Source organism: Barbatula barbatula (genome assembly GCF_947034865.1).
Source record: "Barbatula barbatula genome assembly, chromosome: 12".
NCBI classification, from domain to species: Eukaryota; Metazoa; Chordata; class Actinopteri; order Cypriniformes; family Nemacheilidae; genus Barbatula; species Barbatula barbatula.
Genome location: NC_136775.1, coordinates 15188366 through 15215487, shown reverse-complemented (window position 1 = coordinate 15215487; position 27122 = coordinate 15188366). Strand labels below are relative to the sequence as shown.

General features: G+C 39.2%; 3 protein-coding genes across 4 annotated transcripts; all 3 read left to right on the top strand.

Annotated features, from left to right (window-relative positions):
• Positions 1 to 6440, top strand: gapdh (glyceraldehyde-3-phosphate dehydrogenase). Its single transcript, XM_079470214.1, has 12 exons — positions 1 to 2062; positions 2362 to 2407; positions 4099 to 4198; positions 4300 to 4406; positions 4479 to 4569; positions 4655 to 4770; positions 4997 to 5078; positions 5240 to 5391; positions 5617 to 5695; positions 5814 to 5897; positions 5975 to 6072; positions 6148 to 6440. The coding sequence occupies exons 2-12, from the start codon at positions 2385 to 2387 to the stop codon at positions 6215 to 6217; spliced, it is 1002 nt and encodes a 333-aa protein (XP_079326340.1). The 5' UTR covers positions 1 to 2062; positions 2362 to 2384; the 3' UTR covers positions 6218 to 6440.
• A 1456-nt stretch (positions 6441 to 7896) lies between these two features.
• Positions 7897 to 13559, top strand: opn9 (opsin 9). 2 transcript variants are annotated; one of them, XM_079469425.1, is made up of 9 exons: positions 7902 to 8032; positions 8524 to 8658; positions 9718 to 9868; positions 10276 to 10415; positions 10711 to 10849; positions 11041 to 11155; positions 11249 to 11329; positions 11773 to 12304; positions 12466 to 13559. In XM_079469425.1, the coding sequence occupies exons 2-9, from the start codon at positions 8556 to 8558 to the stop codon at positions 12681 to 12683; spliced, it is 1479 nt and encodes a 492-aa protein (XP_079325551.1). In that variant the 5' UTR covers positions 7902 to 8032; positions 8524 to 8555; the 3' UTR covers positions 12684 to 13559. The 2 variants fall into 2 exon arrangements, with proteins under 2 accessions (XP_079325552.1, XP_079325551.1); XM_079469426.1 differs by lacking the exon at positions 8524 to 8658 and having other exon boundaries at positions 7897 to 8032.
• Positions 13560 to 13873: 314 nt separating this feature from the next.
• On the top strand, positions 13874 to 26715 carry iffo1b (intermediate filament family orphan 1b). Its single transcript, XM_079469424.1, has 9 exons — positions 13874 to 15249; positions 17384 to 17444; positions 17920 to 18015; positions 19023 to 19163; positions 20584 to 20771; positions 20858 to 20978; positions 21657 to 21746; positions 22609 to 22739; positions 22830 to 26715. Exons 1-9 carry the CDS (start codon positions 14252 to 14254, stop codon positions 22912 to 22914), a joined length of 1911 nt encoding a protein of 636 aa, XP_079325550.1. The 5' UTR covers positions 13874 to 14251; the 3' UTR covers positions 22915 to 26715.
• The last annotated feature ends 407 nt before the right edge of the window (positions 26716 to 27122 follow it).

The window sequence follows — 27122 nt, the reverse complement described above, 5'->3', positions numbered from 1 at the left end:
ACACATGAGAAAACAGTTAAATCAAATACGAGCTGGCTGCGAATCCCCAGATCAAGAATCTGAACTATCTGTGGTGAATTTGTTCATGTGGCTTGACAGAAGTCATGTATATGTATGTGTCTGCGTACGCTTCGTTTTATGGCTTGTCTGATTTTGGCTGAATCATGTGAGCCGGTTGTCACAGTGAGAAGCGGCTTTGTGCAGGTCACTCCACAGAGGCACAAGATTGCTACAGTGGAAAGGGTGCGGGGTCAGTCGTCGAGTGTTTGCGTATTTTTAGCCCGACCATGGACACCATCCAGAACATTCTCTCTGCCGGTGGGGGAGAAGATAGCAGAGATATACATACACTGCAGAGGTGGTTGCTGAGCACTTTTAGTTTATTTCTGTGAGCAGAATAATTGAAAAGAGATTGTTATGGCATGAAGGTAAACACACATTATGATTAGCTTGGACATTTATTTCATTCAATCGTGAAACTATGCCGGTTCATTTCAATATCTTTGTGACGAATGCAGTTTGACATTCTCTTCATCTCTTTGACCTCAGAACTATCAAAGGAAGCCAAGAGGGTTTACAGGAGCCGTCGTGACAGTCCACAATGTACCCTCAGATGGTATACTCAAGTGTAAATGCGTCACATTTGTGACGTTAAAATGCTTATATACTCCTAAAAATCTTCTAAACCAATCTAATATGCAGGGACGAGACAATAGTTGTAGCATTATTACATTACAGTCGTAATATTGCATTGTCAGGATTCTAATATTGGTGCTGATGGGACAGGTTTCTATTTGTCAAATTCCATTAAAATTATTTTAGTAAATCTTTCAGCTTTAACATCTGTTTGGAGACAAGACGTCAGCTTTTCGCATTTATCAAAGTTGCAGATCATACCCTGAAACAAACATGCGGCTGTACTAATGGAACATCACCCTCGCACATCTAATTGTTTTAAACAGTAACTTATTCTCACATTGTGCCTGTGCAACGACGAAGCATCTACTTTCCCGGATCATGTCGATGTTAATTGCTACGGTACCCCTATGATTAATTGCAACAAAGAGACAAAGAGACATGTGCAGATAGTAACATGAACAATGAAATGTACTTAGTTCATAATTTATATTGAATTGCAATGTGATCATCTCTACCCAGTCACACCGAGAAGGTTTCCACTTGCTCAGAAAAGTACTTTTCAATGATTTTAAATGATTTCTATGTGTTTTGTGAAGGTAACAACATGCGCTATGAATCTAAAATGAACTAACTTTCTTTCTAATGCGCATGCGCTGGTAAGAGATGCAATAGGTACATGCGATGGTTGGAATAAGCAATGGAGAGATGAAGAGAGTCACAGGGAAGGGTCACGATCTTTACTGTAAATGTCACACACGATGAGGGTGATTTGATCCCTTGCTGCATCTCTCTCACTCAGGGCCAGTCACTGTTAGAAGGTCAGGGTGGGCAAACAGGCTCACATTAATTTCTCTCTTTTTGGAGCGTCTACGTCTGTGATTTACATTAGCAAATGTATTTTCCCCATATTGCCTCACTTTGCAATAATTACAGGTTTGTCATACCCATCACAACCTGCAGTGATGCACAGGGTTGCAAACTCAAGAACCTCCTGGTCTTTGTTAGGATTGAACCGGCAACCTTTGTCTTGGCACTTAGATCATTAAGCAAACACCAAAGGCATGTCTTATGTATGGCATGCCGACGGGTGTATTTTCTAAAAAGCCATTAAATATGCACGAGATATTTCTGTTAAGTTCAGACATAAGGCAGGCCACTTCCTGAGGCCACTTTGCATGTAGGTTATTGAATATAACGTGCTAAGGATTTTGTTCATTTCTATTGGCTTCATTAAATGATGATCATTTAAAGAATGCAACATTTGACTTTATATGACCTTGACATTCGAAGGGGGCGGGGCTACTGCGGTCCAAAGTCCAAGGGGGCGTGGTCAACACTATCACACCAGCTATAAATTAACCTAGTTGCCCTGTTCTAACTACTCACACGACGTGTCAGGAGGAACAGAGGCTTCTCACAAACGGTAAATACAACTTTTATACTCTTCGGATTCTATACGTATTTCAATGCCCGGTTTTATTTTCGTTTGTTCATTAAGATAAAATAATTTACCAAGAATCCGTGACATTATTTATAAACGTCGTTTTGTTGCCCGACGGCTTATATTGATCCAGTCTGTTGTGAATAAAGTTTACACGCACTCCACAGCTCTTGATATCTAAAGTACTACATTGCACGTAGGCGACCTACTTTGTGATCAAAGTTCAAAGACATGCAATACATTTCCAAATAATGAGCGTTTTTTTTTCTTCATTTCTGCAGAGGACAAGAACAAATCAGACATCATGGTTAAAGTTGGCATCAACGGGTAAGTTTAACTTTTTTTTTTAGAAGTTTGGTATAATATCATAGGGCACGAATGTGTTCGCATATCTAAAAGCTAGATCGATAAAAGGTGGCCTTCGTATTCAAGCGGATGAAAAGTTGAATTGTGGCGTTTTTCATTGATCCTTATGAATGGTTGGAGGGGCGACGCACTGTTGGTGCCAATGCGGTGTGACGTAATCACAGCGTTTATCTTCCTTTACTTGACCACTCTCTCTCTCTTTTACTCCAGGATCAGAGTTTAACCTAAGGGGAAAGTCCATCCAAAAATTGGCCCTCAAACTTGTATTTTTGTTTGTGCATCAGGAGAAATTTAACTCTCTGGGTTCTTTTTGGCCGTAGACAAAAGCACTTATCCCAAACCTTAACCCTGTTGTAAATCTTGTTTTCCCTGTCACTTTATACACCGTGTCCACATGCCTTGCATCACAAATGAACATGTGAAAGACTAAATCTATGATCTGTCCCGACCATTTACCTTTTAAAAGCGTTGGCTGTCATGCAGTGGGAAATGTGATCCTTGGGTGACACGTAGCCTGCAGGCTACATTCATGTAACTTACTGTAGGCCCATGTATTTCACAACACATCTCTGATTATTCAAGGTGGGTCGTGCAAACGCTTTGATCGGCTGAGGGAAGCATTTGGGTTGTAAAAGAAAATGGGGATTGATGGAGCGCAGTTGGAACTGTGCTGCTATTTGTTTCCATGGCTTTTACATTCTAAATGAATGCTGTTATGTAGGAATGCTTGTGTATCGTTTGTCACTGGGGTTCAATTTCACTAGGTTTTCTTTAACAATGTCGTTTTACCTTCTGTTGCCTTTTAATGAATCTGCAGATGTAAAGTGTTACTGCTGGCTAAACCGTCAACCTCATTTACCAAGTGCTATATACCTACTGTACTTTATGCCTTTACCCTGTTGCTCAACTTGTACTTATGTCATGCAAATGTTTTGACGTGGTTGTTCAACCATATCAGTGCGTCTTATCAGTGCAAATGCGTACGTTCTGTGATCCCTGTTTGTATGTGGTCCGTTTTTGACCATCAATGATCTATAGGAGAGGATTGTATCAGGGAACTAACCAGAGTCAATCCCCTTTAACAGCACTGGTGTTATATGCACCGAAATAGCTCACAATGACAGCTGGAGTCCCCACAAATTCTTTCTTAGCATTTCGATGGCAGAGGTCATGCCCTTTTAAAGCTCTGACAAACAAAGTTGTTCACTTGCCGTTTCTCTAATGTATTTGGGAACACTACAAGACTGTACAACTTGGTTTTGTTTTGCCAGTTGTATGTATGAAAACCTTTAGATTACATAAGATTAACCTCTATTTGGAATGGGGTGGAGCTACATGCTGGTCATCTTTTGACTGGCGGTTGCATGAACGGGCCAATCGCTGGCTATGGTAAGAACTAAATGTGGTTTTGTACTTGTGGTTTAGTAATGGGGCACATGTGCCACCTAGGGGATGAAGCAGAAAATTACTCGTGCGCATACTTGCAGGCAACTAATTTCTAGAAATTACACTGAGGTCCAGAATAATTGGGAGGGTTTTGTTTTTCTTGACATTAAGTGTTTGTTGTCTATTGACTATGACTTTGGCTGTCTTGAAGTACTGTGAATCAACAAAAGATTTAAATGATTAAAGCACTTTCTCTGTATTTCAAGATTTGGCCGCATTGGGCGTCTGGTGACCCGTGCTGGTTTCCAGTCCAAGAAAGTCGAGATTGTGGCCATCAATGACCCTTTCATTGACTTGGATTACATGGTGAGTCTTGATTCCTTTCCTTCAGCACGAAAGGAAGTGTTATTTCCTTGTAAGTTTTATGCCATTTAAAAATAAATTGATTCCCTTTTCTCTCTAAACAGGTCTACATGTTCAAGTATGACTCCACTCATGGACCCTACAAGGGTGACGTTAAGGCTGAAGGTGGCAAGCTGGTCATTGACGGTCATGCCATCACGGTCTTTAACGAGTGAGTGTTGCCAGCTAGAAAATGCTTTTACTTCTGAAACAAACATCTGATTAATATCCGTTGTCCGTGCAGGAGGGACCCAGCCAACATCAAATGGGGTGATGCAGGTGCTCAATATGTGGTGGAGTCCACTGGAGTCTTCACTACCATTGAGAAGGCTTCTGTACGTTACGGATCACATCAGCTGTCCGCCAATTAGTCTTTAATGTATTTCTAAAACTTTGTCTTTTGCTTTTTTTTTTTATTAGGCTCACCTTAAGGGTGGTGCCAAGAGAGTCATCATCTCTGCCCCCAGCGCTGATGCCCCCATGTTTGTCATGGGTGTCAATCATGAGAAATATGACAATTCTCTTAAAGTTGTCAGGTATGGTTAATCATTTGTATAAATGCAAACATGCTCCTAGTTATGACGTATCAATATTTGAGTCTTTTAATGCTGTTTTGCACCGCAACTACAAAATTGTGCGCGTCCTGTAATGATGGTTAGTCTCCAGTAGAGGGCATGCTAAAGCAAACTGTCATTAATGTTTTTTCATGGACATGAATACTTGTGTGAGTCATTTCTCATTTGCAATTCTGTTATTCTCTAGCAATGCCTCATGCACTACCAACTGTCTGGCTCCCTTGGCCAAGGTCATTAATGACAACTTTGTCATCATCGAAGGTCTTATGGTAAGATTAAGCTGCCAGTTCAATCCCACCAAAAGCCTTTTGACCCAAAAGTCGCTTTGACATACCATGACGCTTAAATGTGTCCTCACTCCGGTCACAACGAATGCAAATAAATGAGATGCGACTTGAGCTTTGGTTTTATAGCACACTTCCTCTTTTAGAGCACTGTGCATGCCATCACAGCCACCCAGAAAACTGTTGATGGACCCTCAGGGAAACTCTGGAGGGATGGCCGTGGTGCCAGTCAGAACATTATCCCAGCCTCCACTGGAGCTGCTAAAGCTGTGGGCAAAGTCATTCCTGAGCTCAATGGGTCAGTAGCGTTGCTCACCTTCCTCATTGTTTAGATTTTGGTAATTTCCAGAAACATTCATGATTATGCATGCTTGCGTTAAAGGTCATGGTTTACTTGCTGATATTTGGTCGTCATTTGGGATGCGCTGTGATCTTTACTCTTTACTTGGGAAATTGTTTACTTTCAGTCTTACTTCCCTTTTCTGAGATCCAAACAAGCCTAAATGTCTGTTCCGTATTTCAGCAAGCTTACTGGTATGGCCTTCCGTGTTCCTACCCCCAATGTGTCGGTTGTGGATCTGACCGTCCGCCTTGAGAAACCAGTAAGTATTGCCTCCATGTCTGTACAGTTCATCTCAGTTAACTTTGCATGTAACAAATTTGAAAACACTCAATGTACATCTGATGTAATATTAAAAATGTGCTCAATTGTAACTACAGGCCAAGTATGATGATATCAAGAAGGTGGTTAAGGCTGCAGCTGATGGCCCCATGAAAGGCATTCTGGGATACACAGAGCATCAGGTATGTACTACTTCAGGAAATGCTGTAGCAGAGCAAATTAAGTCTTTGTGGAATTAAAAACAAAGTGTGGTCTCTAGGTGGTGTCCTCTGACTTCAATGGGGATTGTCGCTCATCCATTTTTGATGCTGGTGCCGGTATTGCCCTCAATGATCACTTTGTTAAACTGGTCACATGGTAAGAGAAACTGTCCTGAAACTCTGCTTTTGTTGTTTTTAACTGATTTGAAACTGACTTTGTAATTCCTCATAGGTATGACAATGAGTTCGGTTACAGCAACCGTGTCTGTGACCTGATGGCACACATGTCCTCCAAGGAGTAGATGTGACCTGCTTGCCGTTTTGATACCGACACGCCATTCTCCCATCTGATTGGATGCTTGCTCCGCATGCCTCGAGGGGAAAATGCTTAATTTGAAGACCAATGTTATTTTTATATGGAAACTCTGTTCTGTTACTGTGTGAGGTTTAAAATTGATGTTGACTTCAAGGCATTTCTGTCTGCTTGCGACCTGTGACAGAATAAAGTCCTCTGTGAGAAATTAAGAGGTTGTATGGGTGTTTACTTGCACTACATGCTTTTATTGCTTACCAAGAGCAAGTTTACGTTCGGGCAATTCCAGGCTGGCCTTAAGATGTTAATTTAGTTTACCAAGGCTTTCACCATACTAATAGGTCAGATAGTGGTTTAAATGACAATGAGAGGTCGACGTTAAGCATCTTTTTTTTAAAGCATGGTTTTCTGTAGTAAGGGAGTTGTCACATCCATAACAGTCCATATTCCTCGAATGGGCACAAAGTAAATCTACTTTTGTTCTTGGTGGACTCATCCCCTCTCCATTTACCGCGTCTTGCTTCTGGGATTTAAAATTGAGAACTTACAAAATTGGTTCACATACACCATGCTTGCAATTTCTCTTGACACCAAAAACTTGTGCCTGCATTGTGTTTCTAATGTCTGAACTCTATCATCAGCGGTTTAAGATATCTAACCATGGTTAGATATGTTCTCAAGTTTATATTTCATGTTTTGACTGTCACATGCATAATGGAGGACTTACCAATTATTTTGGAAAGTATTTAACCGACGCTGTGGAGACTGATTTCCATGATTTGGACACGTTTAGTTCGATCTGCCAGAGCCTATCCATTTTATGATGGCCATTTATTTTAATGTTTTCTAAGATCAAGGTTTTATCCAACGGTTTGTTTTGGGGACACATGGGTACACGTTCCCTCACTTTTCAATACGCTGGCCATTAGTTGATCTGGGTGAGTGTCCATCAACAAAACGCTGGTGTTGATGGGCCGTTATCTTTGTGAGCCTTTATGAAATGTCTAAATGTTATTGATTTATTGGGAATCTGCATTGTGGTGGACACGCAACCCATTTGAACATCACAATGCAGTGCATTAGCTGGATCCAGCATTGAAAACGATTATGATGCTTTGGGGCATACAAATATAAGTTTTGCATTGCTTCATGCTTGTTTATACATTTGCATCAGTCCTAAAAAGGGTTCTTGAAGTATTTATGGTATAGACGATCCTTGTATATCCTTGCACATACGTGTGTCCATTTATTTTTTCATGTTTTAAGCTATCCCATTCTCCTGATAAAGATGATTGTGGATTAAGAGACTTTAGCTGCACCATTTCAAATGGTTGTTGGGCTTATGCACATTTTCAATATACATTTCAGCCTCTCCTCGACACACACATATAGTGATTGTCACATTGGCCGGTAGTCTCGTACCTGTAGCAACACTCGCTGTACTTCAACTTTAACATAATTTAAAGTCATCTGTGAAAACATACATTCATCAGAGAGGTAAGTCACTGAAGAGGTAGTTAGAGGTGTAAACCAACAAAGATGAAGAGCAAGAGAGTAATGGCACTGGATGTAGACGAGGTCAAAGGTTAGGATTCGTGGGAGGGCTCCAATCGTTTGGTGCGTGCCTGAATACTGACGGTCCATTGCCGGACTGACAAAAGCAAAATTGATTCACTCATCCAGAATATAGAGAGAGTAACGGGAACAAAAGCGGCTTACAATTGAAAGCAAGCGCTTTAAGATTAACCGACAGACTGTCAACGGGAGCTAGATGATCAGAAGAGGTGGATTGACACAGAGAAAGGTGAGTAAAATCTCATTTTAATTTCTAGATTGTCATATTATATATAGTAACAGAACCTTTGTTAAGACATCCTTGAATATGAGCAAACCACATGTTTAAATACATTTCGCATTGTTTAGCCTTTTGATCTTTCAGATTTTTGTCACTCCTACAAATTGAATAAAATAGAAGAAGAGTATATTCTCATTCGTGTTTACATTGTTTAGCACGGCCAAGAACATGAAAACCAAAGATTGTATTTCTGATGTGCACCATAGGGTTTTCGAACTTTGCAAAATAAAAGTGGCTGTAATAAAATTGTGAAAACATTATAATTTCCAGTATAAATATTAACACTTAATATCAAAACAGTTTTTGTGAATGTTTTGAAATAAAGATTTTATCAAAAGTATCATTTATCATTTTTTATTTATCATTTATTAAACATTTGTCCCAAGGATATCAACAGCATTTTCCTGTTCTTTAAATGGACATTTTTTCCTCTCTTGTAGCAGTTAATGTCTGAACAGCGTGTGAACAGCTCATGGAGGGGTCTGTCTTTGTCCCATCCTCTGTCCCTCATGCTTTCCGCTCTCATCTTACCATATCTGCTGACCTCAGCATAGCTATCTTCCTCATCATCACAGGCCAGTCACATGTGTTATTCTGACAGTCATACATACTTTATACTACGATATGATATTCTTAAATCTTTGCAGACTTCTATTGGTAGTTAAGATCACGTCTGTTTTAACATTACCTATAGATATATCTAAAGTATACAGTGCTTTGTTGTCCAGTGTGCTTTTTTCTTTCAAAATGTAACCTTTTGTTTTATATTTTGTTTTATAAACCTATATTTTGCCACATTTTTTCATTTTACAGTATGATATGTCACTTTTAAAATCACATTAAATCATATTATTACAGTTGTGGTTTACTGCAACCAACACTTGCTACCTAGGTTTTTCCAACAGCTTACCAAGTGGTTTACCAAGGTCACAACAGTGTGAGTGAAGCCTGTGATAAAATATCAGATCTGTGTGGAAAAGAAAGAAAACAATCTATTGACTTGACTATCGAATCAAACAGAACAGAAGTGTGCTGTCCGTGTCATTTTTAATAAAGCTGCAAATGAATTAAATAAGGTTAAAGCAGTCAAGCTGTAAATGAAATATACAATTTGTCCATCATGTAACTTTTTCAAATCTCCATTTATTCTTTGCACTAATTTCATAGTTCACATATTACAGTAACCTAAATGCACAGTTTAAAAAATGTTTAAAAAAATGTTGACTAGAAAATATAAAATTTTATATTATAATTATGTATTGCAATCTTAAGCACGCTTCACTGACACTCGCACGTACTTTATTATTCTTTATAGTTAATTCCCTTTATGTATTGGTTATCAATATAGTAAGTCTATAATTTAATTTAGGATTGGACATCTCGGACAAGTGAAATACAATAAAATATTTACAATAAAGGCACGTATAGCAAAACCAAATGATTAACGCATTAAGAAAAAGTTCAATAATCTATTGATTTGTCTGTTTATAAGGAGAAAATAAGGCATTTGTGTTAGTTGGCCAACCACTGCAGATTCACATATACTGATTCGCTCATATATTTTTACTTTAACTATGACCAAAATCTCTCTCTCTCTCTCTCTCTCTCTCTCTCTCTCTCTCTCTCTTTCTCAGGTGTGGTGTCAGTGGTTGGGAATGGGCTGGTGTTGTTAGTTTATCGTCAGAAGAGAAAAAAGCTCAGAGCCCATGAGCTGATGACAGTCAATCTAGCTTTGTGTGATTTTGGCTACAGCCTGTTAGGAGCGCCGTGTATTATTACCTCAAGGTACCGCCAATGAAATGCATTAAGAAATTTAGTTTTACTCTTTGCTTTGCCAATACAATATGCATGCATTATAAGTCCAGACAAGCTCTGAGTATTTTTGCCTGTTACATCACAAATATATTATTAGCACATCCTCTATATTTTAGGAGTTTGTAAAATCAGTCAAGGTTTTGTGTTGGTCAGAAAAGGAGCTTTACAATCCATATAAAAACGCCACTGATAATGCCATTACATAATATCCAAGCAAGGAATTATATTGAGCTGATTTGAATTTAGTAAAACTTAAACAGCAAAAGAAGAAGAGTCATTAGATTTGAGCATATATTTGATGTGCATGCGTTCTGGATATTTTTTTATTTGATGCACTCAGGAATGTGTTACTGCTGTTCTACTCTCTTTCCTCCTAGTCTGTCTCATGCATGGATTTTTGGAGAAGCAGGATGTCTGTGGTACGGGTTTCAGGGATTTGTTTTTGGGATTGGATCCCTCATCACCACCAGCCTTATTTCCCTCGACCGCTGTTTTAAGATCTGTAGCTTTCAATATGGTACACCTATTCTATTCTTGTAGCATCTTCATTTTCCTGTCCTGAGTCGATGTTTATGGATGTTTATTTAACAGAAAAATTCAAATATCACGTATCTCACATGTATATGTCTCTTGGAACACAAAAGAAGAGGTTTTGTGTCCATACAATGGAAGTCAATGGGGTCCAGTGTTGTTTGGATATTGACATTCAAAATATCTTCTTTTGTGTTGTGCAGAAGACAGAAATACAGGTTTGGAATAACATGTGACTCAGCAATCAAATAAAAAAGATTTTCTTTTACGTATATTCTCAGGTCAGTGGCTTGAAAAAAGACACGCATCTCTATCAATTTCTCTAGTGTGGCTCTATACAGTATTCTGGGCTTTGCTACCTGCCTTTGGCTTTGGTAGTTACGGTCCCGAACCGTTTGGCACCAGCTGCACCATAAACTGGTAAAAAGTCTTCAGCAGATAACAATACTTTACGTAACATATTCACATAGGAATTTGTGGTGTACTCGTGGGTGTGTTTTGGAGTGAATAGAAAAAAACCATATACCAAATTACCAAAAAAAAGTCATTTTGGCAACTGGAACATGCCACAAGTACAGATCATACGTGCTGATGTATTTATGCATGAATAGGTGGAGGATGAAGTCTTCTCTGAATGACAGAGTCTATATTTTTCTGATCCTGACACTCTGCTTTGGAGTTCCCACCCTCACCATCATCACCTCATATGCTGCCATCATCATAAAGGTATGAGAAAAATGTTAAGATTATCATTCACGCTGATACAAAAAATATTGTTGAAGTAAATTAAACTATAGCGACAGTGTGTGATGATTTCAGGTGTTTCGGTCTGGTCGCATATTGGCCTCAATTCCTTCATCCAATGTCTCTCACAGCAACAAAGATATTCGTTTGACAAAGGTATCCAACTGAATTACTTACCGTACCTTTAATGACGATTGTGTCAAACACGATTATTGTATTTTTTTATTTAATTTTATGAATATAATGCAAACACAGAAAGTGAATATTTTTACATGTGCTTAACACAAAATGACAAAGACAAACAAGCATATACAGTATATATCGACAGCCAACAAACTGTTTTGTTAGTGTGGACGTACATGTGTATGTGTAAGTGTTTGTGCCCAAATGTATGAGTATGATATTCATACACCATTATTGTTATCACTATCGGTATTATTAAGTATCTTAATTATTATAATAACAATAATAAAAGTACTTATTATTATAATACATCATTTTAATGTTTCTGATCATTCTTAAAGTTTATAAATCTTACATTTATAACATTTCCCGTTTCCTTCTTGTATCATACAGTCTCTGAACCATTCTTGTTGCAGATAGCAGCAATGGTGTGTTCCTCATTTCTCATCGCCTGGACTCCCTATGCGATTATTTCTATTTATTCCGCTCTGACTTCCAAAGAGGAGCAACCTGCAGAATACGAGGGAACAGCCTTCTCAGCTGGAGTGGCAGAAACGGGGTATGGGCACGGTCATGGTCGAGAGCTTTCTGACGTCTTTGGTATTCCCTTGCTCGTCAACTGGACCTCACAAGAACACTTTGGAGATGCTTTTGGTACCGGGAGGAATGCGACTCCGGGTCATTCTCAGTCTTCATTAGGACATGGACCCAAATCAGCATTGGACTCTGTACATGGAGGAATGGATAAGTCACATTATGTTTCCAGCCTGAGTCCTGAGGTCACTCTGATTCCTACCATTTTTGCAAAGTCACACTGCATGATAAACCCCTTTATCTACCAGATCATGAACCGAGATTTCAGAGAGGACGTTTATGATCTTCTGTGCTGGAGAGTGAAAGATGGAGAGAGGAGGAGGGCAAGGAGCACGGATGGAAGTGATGCGGAGGGTGAAAACTGAATATACTATCTGCTTAAAACGTTATGGCTATTTTCAAGTTATCTTGAAGTATATTTGTACAAATTTCATTTCTCTGACCACTTTGTCCTGTTTTACACCCATATTTATCACCCTTTTCTATCTATTTCTTTGTGTTCTGCACACATGCAGGTCATCGTGGGAGAATTAGTCTTTCTTACATTTACAGCTGGACAAGAAGAAGCACGTCTACCAGTCAGGCATCCGGCGAGCGTGTGAAGAAAGAATCTTCACGAAGGAGTAACGGGAAGAGGGGGTCTTCTAAGGGCAATGCCCCGGATGGGTGGGCATCCCTGGAGACTGTGACCTTAGACACACACTCCAATCTGGAAAGAGAGATGATGACATGATGACAGTTCATGTCAAACACCATTTCGTTCATTGTGCAGTTGGTTAACTCATTTCCATTTCCGACATTTGGCATATGCTTTTATCCAAACGAAAACAAGTAAAAACATATTTTTTGTTTTTAAAGGAAAAGTTCATCCCAAAGACCTTTTAAGACCTCTCGGCGTCTTCAGAACACAAATAAAGATATTTAGGGGACATCCGAGAGAGTCATTGACCATGAAGCTACGAGAATGCTTTATGTGCGCAAAACAAAACAAAATAACGACTTCGATGGATATATTCTCATCTGTCTTGTCAGTCTATGGTGCACGTTCACGAGAGCACTTTGATGCATGCGCATTCGTTGGGGGCAGACGCTTGCAATCTGACTGACAACCCGGAAGTGCAACTCTGTGTTTACACGCAGCAGCTGTACATATGCTGATATTCGCAAAATGTCTGATGAATTCGATATTGAGGAAGACTCGCACTTTTTTGCCCAAATGTACAAACCAGACGTGCATGCGTCAACGTGCTCTTGTGAATGCGTACTTTAAAGTACTTTTCTGGACCTTGACAAGAACTATAAACTCATGGGGGTGAGTAGGAAATGACACAATTTTGATTTTGAGATGAACTTTTCCTTCAAATTGTTCAGTAAAGTGTTCTTCTCCAAATCCAATTAAACCCACAATGTTAGATTTTCACTCCTTTCTTCTTTCTGTTATCTTGGGTGTATACCTTTTGATAGATCAGTCACTAGTTAGGATTTTCATATTTATCTGAAATGTTAATGTACCCAATGTATTTATTTATTACTTTCTATTGTGTGTCCATATAGCCTACAGACACTTTCTTAGTAAATGTGAAGTGCTATTAAAGTTCACGACACTCCTAAAAGTCTCAGACATTGTTGTCCTTGTAAATCAAAAGCCCAATGAAACCCACTGAGGGGTTATTTGTTGCAGGCGCATGACGTCGGCATTGCTTTGTTATCATTACGCATGACGCGTAATAGCCGCGTTTCCCGTAAGTACATCTCTTGGACAAAAGCGCACAGTGAATAAAACACAGGGAGCTGTTTTTCGCTGTCGACCAATGCAATTTCAAGTATATAATACGATTTGTTGCCAACGAAATCTACCAGACGTTACATTAAATATTATGAATAACATAATTTATTCATATGAAGACAAACACACAGTTGCATACTGCAGTTAATACGGTAGCCTGAGCACTGAAGCTCTGCAGAGGCTCTCGCAAGTGTATTTGCGTATCGACGGGGCGGTCTCAAGACGTGCGTTTGGACTTATTTCAAAAGGCATTTCGTTTATATTACAGTCAGTTTTATTTTGTAAAAAAGTTTGCATGCTTCTGTAACCCATTCGACTATATCGTTAGTCTGCATTGTGCACTTTGATCATTTGGTGCAGTGAGAATCTGTTATCTCCATCGTCGTCCATTCAACCTTACTCAGCAATCGCTAATACTCGTAACGCAAGGAGTTAAATGTGGACATTGCCTGTCGTTTGGTTGCTAACCACAAGTAGCCGTAATCTGTTTGTATAGTCAGGCACAGCTCGCGTTCATGCCCGATCTTCAGCGCTTCAGTTTTCCGTACCGTAGTATGAATTCACCTCTCCATCATCAGCATCAGCATCAACTGCAGACACCAGACGGACCTGGACATCCCGATTCCCCCTCCGGTTTGCTCCCCGAGGCTGCTGACCAATCTTCTTTTTTCCTTGGAGATCACAGCGGATTCGGATTGGGCCCAGTTGGCGTCTCCCAAAGCGCACTTGACCTTACAGCATCTCACACTGGGTTACCTTACCTGCATTTCAATCCATCCCTACACTGGTCCCAGCCTCCTCCTCCTACAGCCATGGCGCTGAGAAACGACCTGGGCTCCAATATAAGCGTGCTGAAGACCCTGAATCTGCGGTTCCGATGCTTTCTGGCTAAAGTGCATGAACTAGAAAGGCGCAATAAGATATTGGAGCTACAGCTACAGCAGGCCTTAGACAGCAAAACATCGGTTGGATGCCTAGTGGACGGAAGGACCAAAGATGTTGGTGTCCAAACTGGGTTTATTGGGCCTATTCCTGTCCGGCCCGGGTCGCTATCCATCCAAAACACCAACAACTCTGCCAAACGTCCCACTACATTATTCATGCCTTCTCTCACGACGGTTCTCAAACTCGAGCCCAATAAAGTTGACGGCGAGAGCGTTGGTTCTGATCCAAAATCAAATAGAAACCCAACTATCAAGGTCAGTGTTTGCACACCCACCACTGAATCCGCCTCGGCAAATACCAACAACTCCAATAACAGCCCACATGTAAGCAAAGTTGGCACCGGGACCTCTACCAACGCTCAGCCGTGGTTCCTCCCGGGCACTATCTGGTCATACAGCCACACCCGTAAACTGGGAAGCGGGTCAGAGACTCGGGTCACCAGTCCCGGGGTGTCATGGGTTCACCCGGATGGAGTCGGTGTTCAGATAGACACTATAACCCCGGAGATCAGAGCACTTTACAATGTCCTGGCTAAAATCAAAAGGGAGAGGGACGAGTACAAACAAAGGTAAATATGGAGAATACAGACGTTGTTTATTTTTTTAGAATTGTTTACTGTAAGCCCCAATGATAGGCATCTGCTGCAAAGGCCCAGACATTTTTAGAGAGAGAATGTAGCTTTGACGAATACTTGTTATCTAAATTCATGAGTTTGAACATTTTGAGATTCGGCACCTTAGCTGGATCTTGCTTTTTCGGCATTTTCCAATGCACCGCCCTTCATCCTGGTGCTGAAGGGAAATCTTACTCTTATCATCAGTTGTGCATTAGTCATAAAGTGACACTGCTAATGCACAACTGAATTGCTTGTTCAGCACCCAGCATTATCTTACTATAATTGAAGCAATAACCAGCAACGTTGCAGCCTGTAGAAATGGTTACTGTTTAGTGTCTTAAACACGTGACCGAGATAAAAATAATAAAAATATCCTGTGACCGGAATTAGTGAAACAAAAGCGATTGAGTTTTGACTCGCAACTTCTGTGTGATTAAATGGAGCACATGTGTGTCAAAGTTTACTTCATTTTGCCATCCTCGCTTGCATAAATGAACCACAGTGTCCTGCACCCACTAGTAAAAAATATCAGAAATGATATCCGGTGTCTGAATAATGTGTGGTTTGACTGTCCCATATATATTGTATGCCTGTTTATATTATTAGGTGGAGGGCATGCGATGCATGTTATTCAAGCAAAGGTATTTAGACTATGAAGAAAAGCCCCCAATTGTCAATGTTCAGACCTGCAGCACCCAGAGCACCACATTCCAGCAGCAGTCAGTCACATCTGTCTGTCTGTCTGTCTACCTACCTACCTACCCCTCTCTCTCTCTCTCTCTCTCTCTCTCTCTCTCATTCTATCTCCCTCTCAATCCTTCCATTACAATCACAACTTCAAGCAGCAGCGATCTATGTTGTATCTGCATTGCAGTACATGCACAAGGACTCTGCGGAGAAACAGCCTCTCTCTCTCTTTCCCTCGCTCTTACTTTCTTTCACTCCCCTTTCTCACCCTTTCTCTTCTTCACACTTTCATTATCTGTCACTCCTCTCAGTAATTCTTTGTTTGCACCTCTGGTTGGCAGTAATGCAGTAACCTTGCTGTCCAGTGAAGATGTTTAATAAATGCTGCTGCAGTGCTGTGAATGTCAAACAGCCCTTACGTAAGAACAGGGCTTGTTTTGTTCCAACTCATTGCAGTATACAACTGCACTGGACCATATTACTGTTGAACAGGCAGACAGTAAATTAACCCTGACTGATGGATCATTTATAAGGACTGAAAGGAGGCAGGCTTTGCACTTATGTTCAGCTAGCATACTCGAAAACAACAACACTGTTTGGTGCCGTTGTGTCCCTGAAGTGCATGTGTAGACGTTTTTAATTCAAATCCAATTTCTCCCTTTTTCGTGCGGGTTTCATGCACCTCTGTTGCGAACTTCTGCATGTTGTGTTGTCATATCATATGTGATCATTTTCATAAATACATGGAAATAATATAAAAAATTAAATGAGCATTTCATCGTTTACGTCAGGGTTTAGTTTAAAATGACATCATCGTCCTTTCAAGAAGTGAAAATCTGTTGATATCTTGGACATTAAGGAGCTGAGAATAGAAAAGGGGCTACATCTTTTCATATCAATAAGTACCTTTAGCACTGATCAAACACTTTAAGGGCCTGATCAGATAGAGCGTGTCTTTTGCTGTGAGCGAGCCTCTTTTGAATTGTTTTCAGTTGGCAGGGAGCGTTTTGCGCGTCTGCGGCCTGCTGCGCCTCGCGTTTTAGGCAGAGCGCCGGAAGTTGAAAAAAACTCAACTCTGAGCTGAAAAACGCTTGACGTCATGTGCGCTTTTTTCCATTGTCGATTCGAATGCGTGGAGAGGCGGGTCTTCCCTTCCCCAAACAACAAACCAAAGTTGAGACCGCTCGCGCTATAATCCTTGACTGACAGGACAGATGTTGCGGTGGTTACCTAGCAACATTAATAAAACGCTGTGCGATGCTCTTTTCAAAGAGTCACCAAAAAAGCAGCGCGGCACGCCTCGCGCTTTCGAACATGAAAAGCGTGTTCTGTCTGATCGCACCCTAACACATCACATGAACTGTTGGTCTGAATGTATGTTCTGTTTTTTGATTTTCAGATGGGAGGAGGAATACACTATGAGGATGGACATGGAGCAGAGAGTCAGTGATCTACAGGAGGTCAGTTGCACTTAAAACCGAGCCAAACTCTCCTCTTTGATGATTTGTTCTTAATAGATTTGTGAACACCACACTTGGCTTCAGTGAGGTGGTATTGGCCTGGCCTCTTGTTGTAACGGTGTAGTTTTAATTCCACTGAAATAATACTAAACAGTCTCTTAAAGTGGATGAAATGCCATACACTGTGTAAACAGAACAGGGAAATCATGTAGTGTGTTGTGTTTAAAGCTTTAGATTATACACTGTAGGTCAGCGGGCTTGAAGCTTGTAGAGGTTTTGAAGTATTTCCCAGTTGAATAATAGAGAGTTAAGGATTTTAGATTTAATGTAAACCAAAATGAACCACTTTTTAGATTTCTGCAGTGTATGTAGCGTTGTTGGATTGTTAGTCACTTGGTGGTTCTTCATAATGGCAAATAATTGTCACTTTTTTATTTATAAGACTGTTTGGATATGCTTTAATGTGTGTATGTAGGATCTACAGGAGAGTGAAGTTTGTCAGGATGAGTTGGCCCTCAAAGTGAAACAGCTGAAAGCTGAACTTGTGCTCTTTAAAGGACTCATGAGCAATGTAAGTGTAAAATGCAAAACACTCAAAGACAATCAGTTCTACTGCTTCAAACATGCATGCAATGCGGCTCCTTAAAGGGAAAAGTCACCCCCAAATAACCCCCCCCCACAAAATCAGTATATCACACGAAGTCCTGCCTTCCAGTGAAACGAGCTAATCGTCAATCAATATTGACAGATGATTCTCTGGAGTGGGGCTCTCGTGAGTCGCTTGCCAGCTTCTGCATATTCACAGTCGATGAAGCGACCTCGAAAAAGGGGAATTTTAGTGCAATCTTAGCTTAGCAAACCAAAGATATTGTACAATTCATGTCATTATTGATAGGAAATATGCTGTTTAATTGTCATTATTGCCAGCGATTTTAGAAATATCTGCCTTCACCCATTCAAGTAAATAGGAATGTGGACTTGCCAAGACGTAAATAACTGCACAGAGTCATTGGAAACATGGCCACCGAGTGGTACGACTTCCGTAAATGGACTGTGGTCCAGCAAGCTTATTCATATTTTGTGCATTTCAGTTAGATCGTGCTTCATTTTGAACTCATAGTTACAATATTTTTCTTTGAAACACACACACAGTGCTATAAAATTCCCCCTTTCAGACTCAAACTGCACATCTGTGTTTATCAGAATCTTATTAATGTTTCGCAGAATTCATTCTTTGAAAATGAGACCGTTTATCTTGCTTAAATCAAATACTCTTCCCAGAAATTACTTAAAAATAGTTCAAAAGCAAGAGTCAAAGTAGCTTGTTTTTGTACACACACATTAGCCATATGTCCAAAAATGACACATCACACTTTGTATCATGTGTCAGAATGGAAGTGCCGCTGGGGTTTCAGTTTCAGATTAGAACTGTAACTGTCATTAGTGTTATTGTCATCACCACTAAAACAGAGCATTTTATAAGAATTGACTTCTGTTATTAACAGTAAGCAGCTATCGGTAATCTAATAACTTTTGTTTCAATGACAAATATACCCACACAAATCTGCACACTTACAGAACCTGTCTGACCTGGACAGTAAGATCCAGGAGAAGGCCATGAAGGTGGACATGGATATCTGCAGACGCATTGACATCACAGCTCGCCTGTGTGATGTCGCCCAACAAAGAAACTCTGAAGATCCGATCAAGATCTTTAAGGTGCTTACTGAATCACTCAAATCATCAGAGCAATTTTAATTCTGTCTGTCGATCTTTAAATCTGTGTAATATCAGTTTTTTCATTAAAAACAAACAGAATTTCAGAAATGTCTCCTGAAAAAAAAAACAGACCCTCAAATGTCTCCATTAGAGTTTCAGAAAAGATCACATCAATGTTAAAAACTAAGCTAATATTTATGCATTGAAACGTCAGCATTATTAAAGATTTCAACATGTAGTCAAACATTTCTCATTATATTTACCAAGGGCCGTTGAAAGAGTTGCGACAACGGAAGTTAAAATCTTTCGCGTGTCACGTGATTCATGGCTCCTTCAGACAGTTCCAGGAAGTTGTGTTTTCACTTTAAATGGTTAATTTCTTTCATTTTGACCTAGGTCTTTAAAGTCTTTTCATGAAATATTGCAGCGTTTATTGTAAATCGTTTATCAATGTGGGTCATTCTCTTTTTACCATTCCTGTGCCATAGTTTTTTGTTGAAATCTGGAAATGCACTTCTTTCCTGTAATGACTATCCATACTAAATGACGTGTGTTAGACAGCTTGGGCGGAGCATCTGTTAACTCCTCCCCTTCAACAGTCAGTCTGCTGCCATTTACATTTCAAAGTGCAACGGGTGTTTTTATACTTCCAATCAAAGCAGAGAAAGACCAAAGCCATTATTTTTCACATTAGAAGTTACATTTCACTCGGAAATGTGTCAACAACTTCTGGTAAAAGTTTGTCACAATTGATCTGTTTAGCCGCTGGTCCAGCGTTACTTGTAACTTCCTGGAACTATTCAGAGCCTCCATAGGCCACCATTAGTTTGAAAAAAACTGTTCCACTGGAGTCAATGGAGTTGACGCAACTCTCTCTCTCAATGGCTCTGTATTTACCCAAATCCAGATGATTTTATCTAAACATTACATTCAATTTACACCTCTTAATGGATTTTAATGTCTCATTTGTTTCCCTTTAAATTTTTCCTGGGCAATTTTTAAAGAAACTTGAGACATAACCGAGAACCCCATCAGATTTCCTGAGTTATGAAAGAGCGCTATTAACATTTAGCTCTGGGTATCACCTTAATGTAAAGACAATTTTTTGTAAATGTAGCTTTTAACACTGCCATTCTAATTTGTATGAATGTCATTTATTATGTACTTTAATCTTACACATAAATTATGTGTTGAAGAAATTCCCAGCATCCTCTTTGCCTCCCTCTCTCATATAGCTGCAGTGGTTTTCTGCTGATGCTGGTCTGCATTACATTGCGGGTAGAACAGGGGACAATGCAGCATATTCATTTGTTTGTATTTTTAGTCTATTAATATGTTTAGTCAAGAAAACTAATTTAGGTTAGAAAAGAGCAAGTGTTTCAAAGCAATATTTATGCCCCCCCCCCCCCCTCTCTCTCAGGTTCCTAGCCCTCAAAACGCCATCACCTCTCGTGCCCGTAAACAAGCCTCTCAGCCTGCCACTGGCAGCGAGACAGATGAGCCCGTCAGCACTTCTGAGAGCGATGGAGGTGGTGTGAGAGAAGATGAAGTGTGCACTCCTTCAACCTTTCAGATCAATGAGGAGATGCAGAGAATGTTAACCCAACTGTGAGCGCTATAACATGCCATTCTGTTCTCTGCATTTATACTTTGAAACTGATGTAATAATTGGATTGCTATGTGTTTTCTGTCAGGCGTGAGTGTGAGTTTGAGGATGACTGTGACTCTCTGGCCTGGGAAGAGAATGAGGAGACGCTCCTCCTGTGGGAGGATTTCCCAGGATGCACTTTAACAGCAGACACAAGTCAGGGTGAAGTAAGTGCAATCCATAATGGGCTATAGGAAAAACTGTTTATTCATTTCAGTTGATATACTGTGGTTGATAAACCGCACAGCTTAACTTCCTCAATTAGTAAAAGTTATTTTTGTCTTTTTGTTTGTTATTATTTGGATACATGTAGTTTTAATCTGGATTAAAATGATATTAACCGCATCTAAAACATCTTCAGTATTGTGTGTGCTCTTTTAATCTGCATGTGTAAAATGAATGGTACTTAACTTCTGAAAGCTTTCCTCTCTTTTCTTTTAAATGATCTTTTAATTTTTTTGTTCATCCTTCACTCCTACATCTTTATTCCCCTTTTTGACCTTTCCTTTTTTCATTTTTTTTGCATTTAAACGCATAATAACGTTTAAACTTATATTAAGGTCTGGGAACTCTGTGTAGTTCACTGTGGGGCAGTTCGATACCAAGAGTCACTGACATTAGCTAATGCGGTGTTGGCTGGAAGTGCGTTGTGTTTCATGGAAAGCTCAAAGGATTCAAAGTGTTTAACTTTTTCCATCGGCGGGTGGCATTAATCCAGTATTTTATTTTCCCTCTGGTGAAATCTCCTTTTTGTGGAGTGCTTATGCTTCTGCACTGAGATAATGTTTATGTCATCTTTATCTCTCTCTCTCTCTCTCTCTCTCTCTCTCTGTCTCTCTGAGCAGGAAGAGAGTTTGGAAAAGGTGATAAAAGACACAGAGTGTCTGTTCAATTCCAGGGAGAAAGAATATCAGGAGACTATAGACCAGATAGAGGTGAGAACATGGGTTTACCTTGAGACAACATTGTTAAAAAAGCGTCTGTTTGCATCTCAATTGGCAAGTGTTTTTACACTGTCTGTAAAATGTTAAACAATTCAACTGAACAAATGGAAGTATTTAAGTATATCTTTATAGATGTATATATTAAATTAATAATTAATAGTATATAATGCAACAAATAACTTTGTGTTCCAGTGATTGACTCATGCCATACTAATAAATAATATTGAAAATACTGAACTTGGGCATTATCTATATTAACTCTGTTATCATGTAAAAAACAATGACATTTTCTAGACATTTCTAAAAAGCATAAATGGCATTATTTCCTAAATCTCCCTCATTCTTGTCAGTCATGTCGGAAAAGCATATAACAGTATACATATACAATATACATACATATACTTTTTAAAATATATTTTATATATTAGTAATATAATTATATACAAGGGTAAAATAAGACTAAATCTCTCAACATGTCATACAAGCCAACTGTGATTTTATTCACTAGCACTACTGTTAATTTTCATAGTTTTATACTTTGTTTTATTAAGTTTACACCCTGTGTAATATTTTATATTATATTTTTTCAAATTATTATTTATGTCATACAGAATGTTTCTGCTGGTAAAAATGTATTTCTAATTAGATAAAACCATGTCTGGTGGTACTATTTTCATGCGGGTGAAGATTATTAACCATTTTTTATCGATGTAAATATATATATTTGAGCACCCTCACGCATTTCAGAAGCACCCTCAGTGATTTGGTTTTGGAACCGGGCCTGAGAATACATGTAACAATAGTGTAAAGAATGTCACATCAGCTCGGTGTGATGCAGTCTGTTTCTTTGCAGTTGGAGTTGGCCACAGCAAAATCAGACATGAACCGTCACTTGCATGAATACATGGAGATATGCAGTATGAAGAGAGGGTTGGACGTACAAATGGAGACCTGCAGAAGACTCATCACCCAGAGTGGAAACAAGTATGCCTGCATCCTGTCTGTCACAATATTGCATCATATTTCATTACTTTCTCTTAATGTTTCAATTTTTTACCACATTTTTCTTTGCAGTAAATCCGGTTCACCTGTTCCTGGAGGAGGTGCGGATGTAAACGGAGACACAGAAAGGGATAAATCTGAGGATGGAGGAAGATAATAGTGATGAAATTGATCTGCAGTAGGTGTTAGTAAAATGAAAAGTGCCCCTTTTGTCCTCGCGGCACCCATCATCCAAAGTTAACCAATTCCAACCTTCTCATGTTTTTGCATTGAATCTGGTCGCGGCCTCTAGTGGTGATAAATGAAATTACATCATGTGCACTCGCTGCTCAAAACCCAAAAGATGTGTCAGTGTCCGTGACATTTTCCCTTGTGGTTGTGCAGCAGAGCAGCACTGCAGTTTTCACACCTACATACCTACACCGTGTCATTTTGACTGGGTCCTCTGCCGGTTGTCTGATTTCATCTCTTGTCTGTTAACGGGTATCATTCATGTTTTCCGTCTTGTCCTCCGAATGTCTGAGTCACCGTATTATCAGCAGCGAACACATTACCTTTGATTTCAGATGTCGAATGGGTTCTCACAAAGTTTCCACAAAGAGACTCAGAGCAGTTAAGGGGACATTTGCTAACTTATGGTTGCTGCATGTGCCATTACGTGCCGCTGTGTGATGTGGCCCTCTGAATACCAGGCTGTTAATGCAGGTGAGAGGCAGCTATCTTCCTGCAACTCGAACCCCAAATTCACAAGAAATTTGCGCTATTTGACGTGCTAATAGTATTGTGCTGATGCCAGTCTGCTTTGGAGTCTGAGATCATGCGTAACTTCCTCTCATGCGAGTGGAAAACATGAGTGATCAGTGAGATCAAAAGAGTGAAGTTTGAGGATGTTATGGCTCGATGTCTAAGATAAGCGTAAAGCATGTCAACCGCTTTGTTTTTTCCTTTTCACGTTTCCCCCAGTTTACTTCATCTTGGATGTAAATTCTGTTGAGCATTTGTATCAGGGGCCGGATTCAGAAGAAATTGACAATGCAACGCTTGGGTTGTCATACGATTGTAATGTGAATTACAGTAGTGAATACATTTTACATTTGCCTTTTTTAGGTCACGCATTCTCTGGGAATCGAACCCCTGTCCTTGGTGTTGCTAGTGCTATTCTTTGGAACAACAATAGGTTCACAGGTTTCTTTTTCAACCGCATTTTCATTCATTTCTGCATTTTATGCCCATTATCATCTCAGTTTGAGGTTGGTTTTGGTCGAAAAAAAATGTAGGTGTGCGTTTACTTGCAGCTGCAAAACCTTGGGAACCTCAGTCTCCAGAAATATTTGTGTGTAAAAACTAAAAATATATATTTCTGACAATACCAGTACAGAATCATAAGGTCAATTATCACAATGTTTTGACATTTAAGTTCTCCAATCCCCATGCTAACTTGTCTTGCCTTTTTGAGAGGACGACGATGGGTTTGATCTACTGTAGAGTGATTTTTTTTTTGAATTTCTAAGGATTTATAATAACCAGTGTCTAATCGGATATTTCTAATCAAACGCCCACATGTTTTAAAAGAAATTGGCGTTGGCTTTGATGGTCATGCACATCTTTAGTCAAATAGGGAGTCTGAGCATGAGCCACAGCGTGACTTCAGGGACAAAAGCTAAAATCTTTTGAATGAGTCGGACAGAAATGTTTCGAGTGCCAAATGTGAAATTAAGCCTTTAGGAAAGATACTTCACACAGTTAAAATGAAAAACCTCATGCTTTTAAAAACACGGTGCTGTACATTCAGCTTGTACATTTCCGCTGTAGAAAAACAAAGCTAAGAGTGAAAGCTTGAATATATGTATGTGTAGTTACAGTACATATCACTTGTAAAATGAAACAGAACAGAGCTTGATTATTTGAACAATGTGTTATAAACCATCCTCAGGTTATTTTTCTTTATCACATTTTATTATTTGCATACTGACTGCATTGTATGTCTGCCTTAGGTTTGTCCCTCAAACCACACTGAAATTCTGTAGATTTGGCTTATTTTTTTCAAAAAGGTATTTCCCTCTAAAACAATTGGTTGTTATTTTTCTAGACAAGTTGATTTTAGTGTTTAAAATGTAAGAATAGATGAGTCGATAGAGACAACTAAAGTCGTTCTAATGGTTAGTCCACGAAAGTAGTTTAAAGTCCCAGTGAAATAATACAAAACGACAATTCTTATTTTTTCATAAAATATTGCAGCGTTTATAGTAAATAGATCATCAATTTGGGTCATTTTCTTTGAAAAATTAATGTACCCTCAAAATCTTCACTTTAAAATCCCTGCAACAGCTGTTTTTGCACATCTATTCAATTCGCAGTGAAAAACGCAAGCCACGCCCACTAATTTTCTACCCACTAATTACTTTTCACTCGGAAATGTGTCAGAATACGGAAGTTAAAACGATCACAACTTACGGTTCACAGGGACTTTAGAGGTAAAAATCTCAGGTTACCTTTGAGCTGTGAGCTATTCATTTCAATGTTACGGTTTGGTTTTGAGGGACGGTTTCTTGTGAACAGAATAGTGTTGAATTTGCATCGTGAAATTGCTTTCTGAGGAGTTTTCTCTCAAGGTCTCCAATAAGGAGCACTGTAAACGACTGAGCCATTGTTTACAATCTTTTATCATATATAATTGTTATTTGTTTTCCAGCACTGAGCTGAACTGTGTGTAAGACTAATGTATGCATGTGTACATGTATGAAGCGCACTACAGGTTTCTTCGACGAGTACGAGTTTTTTTCTACAGCGATTTACTTCTTGTTTGTTGCTTTAACAAGCTATAAATCTTGACTTAACAGTGCGATTTGCATTGTGACCACAAATCTGACTTTATAGAAAGGACAAAAAAATTCAGTCAGGAAAATTACTCATTGGAACTGACTATATTTTCCTTCGTTTAAATGTCTTTGAGAACCTGCAGATTTGCAGTGGCTACAAACAACGAGTAAATTCCACACAATACCTTTACTAGAATACTAACTGAAGTTGGAAAAATTGAACACGTACTACGAAAGAATGCTTATTCGCAATAACAGGTATGAATGCTCTGATGCTGTAATTCAGAGAGAGAGAATATTGTATGCTCAAACGCTGGCTATGCAAGTCCTGTACCCTGACAAGACAAACACTACATTTGATGGTCTCACTTGAGACTCGTGGAGCTCGGTAGATTCTGGAAGAAAGCCTTAATGTTAACATCTCCAGGTCATTCTGTAACATTTCACAGGAATGAATCTTAACTTGTTCCTACTTTGGAATGTGATAAAAATGTTTTGTGTCAATGGAGATAAATATCTCTGAAGGGTTCCTTTTTAAACGTACACATGGGCCTTTGTGTTTGTGGGTCTTGGCATGTATGTACATTACATCATGGCATCATTTGAGCATTGATGAAGTAATAACAAGTATTTTTCGAGGAATTGCCTTGGCCAACTGTGTTAAAAATGTAAAAACCAATTGTGTTTGCAAGTATTACTTCCTCGGGCAACCTCCTGAGAAAGCTTCATCTTGCAAGCGTATATTTAGAGTCGGGTAAACTAACTGTTTATTATTTTTTATTTTCAAAACTTACCCAAATCATGACCTCATGTTAAAGGGTTCAAGTATTAATTGTCATGGTAAGAGCCCAAACTCTTGCACTAATGGTCTAAGACGTTTAAGCTGTTTTGTAAGTCCGGCTCTATTTATGCGCCTCTATATTTAAACACATTCAAAAGAACCCATTACCAAGGAGGAAGAAAGACCCAGAGCGTTGCAACGGCGCATGTGGTTTGCGTTCCTTTAAAAGAGTAACAGGACTATATGTATATATATAAATATGTATGTAACCAAACGCAGAACAGGAATTGCTCGCTTTAATGCAAGTGTACAGAAAGACCGGAGCTTTAAAAAGATCTCAAAATAAAGTTTACTGCTGAACAAACCCTTTCAGGAGTGGAGTTTTTGTGTCATTGTGATTGATTCATGTTTTCTTGCTAATTTTTTCCTCTGTTTTTCTGTATCTGTTTTTCTGTCTGTCTCTTACGCACTTTAAGACTCTTGATAAGGCAATACTTAAAAATGGCATAAATAGACATTGTAGATCAAAGCCATTGTAGATCAGACATTCCTGCGCATGTGGTGTGCTTTAGTTGAAATAGTTCAATGTAACCTTTTGTCTTTTAACAGCTTACGCTGGTTTTACGTCTGATAGGACACATGCGTCTATTTTTATGAGGCATTGTGTGACTAATCCAATTATAAATAGACAAACATTCTGAATGTATCTTTTTTCAAATCAGTAATGTAAATGAAATGTAAATAAACCTGCTGTGTGTCTGTGTG

What these genes read in the sequence shown, in the direction of transcription:
- opn9 (XM_079469425.1), top strand. Translation starts at nt 8,556, where the DNA reads ATGGAGGGGTCTGTCTTTGTCCCATCCTCTGTCCCTCATGCTTTCCGC. An exon ending in CCGTGTATTATTACCTCAAG is followed by an intron (nt 9,869 to 10,275) that starts GTACCGCCAATG and finishes CTTTCCTCCTAG; the next exon opens with TCTGTCTCATGCATGGATTT. An exon ending in GATCTGTAGCTTTCAATATG is followed by an intron (nt 10,416 to 10,710) that starts GTACACCTATTC and finishes GTATATTCTCAG; the next exon opens with GTCAGTGGCTTGAAAAAAGA.
- gapdh (XM_079470214.1), top strand. Translation starts at nt 2,385, where the DNA reads ATGGTTAAAGTTGGCATCAACGG. An exon ending in TCATTGACTTGGATTACATG is followed by an intron (nt 4,199 to 4,299) that starts GTGAGTCTTGAT and finishes CTCTCTAAACAG; the next exon opens with GTCTACATGTTCAAGTATGA. An exon ending in TGGGATACACAGAGCATCAG is followed by an intron (nt 5,898 to 5,974) that starts GTATGTACTACT and finishes TGTGGTCTCTAG; the next exon opens with GTGGTGTCCTCTGACTTCAA.
- iffo1b (XM_079469424.1), top strand. Translation starts at nt 14,252, where the DNA reads ATGCCCGATCTTCAGCGCTTCAGTTTTCCGTACCGTAGTATGAATTCA. An exon ending in ATCCGATCAAGATCTTTAAG is followed by an intron (nt 19,164 to 20,583) that starts GTGCTTACTGAA and finishes CCTCTCTCTCAG; the next exon opens with GTTCCTAGCCCTCAAAACGC. An exon ending in CAGAGAATGTTAACCCAACT is followed by an intron (nt 20,772 to 20,857) that starts GTGAGCGCTATA and finishes GTTTTCTGTCAG; the next exon opens with GCGTGAGTGTGAGTTTGAGG.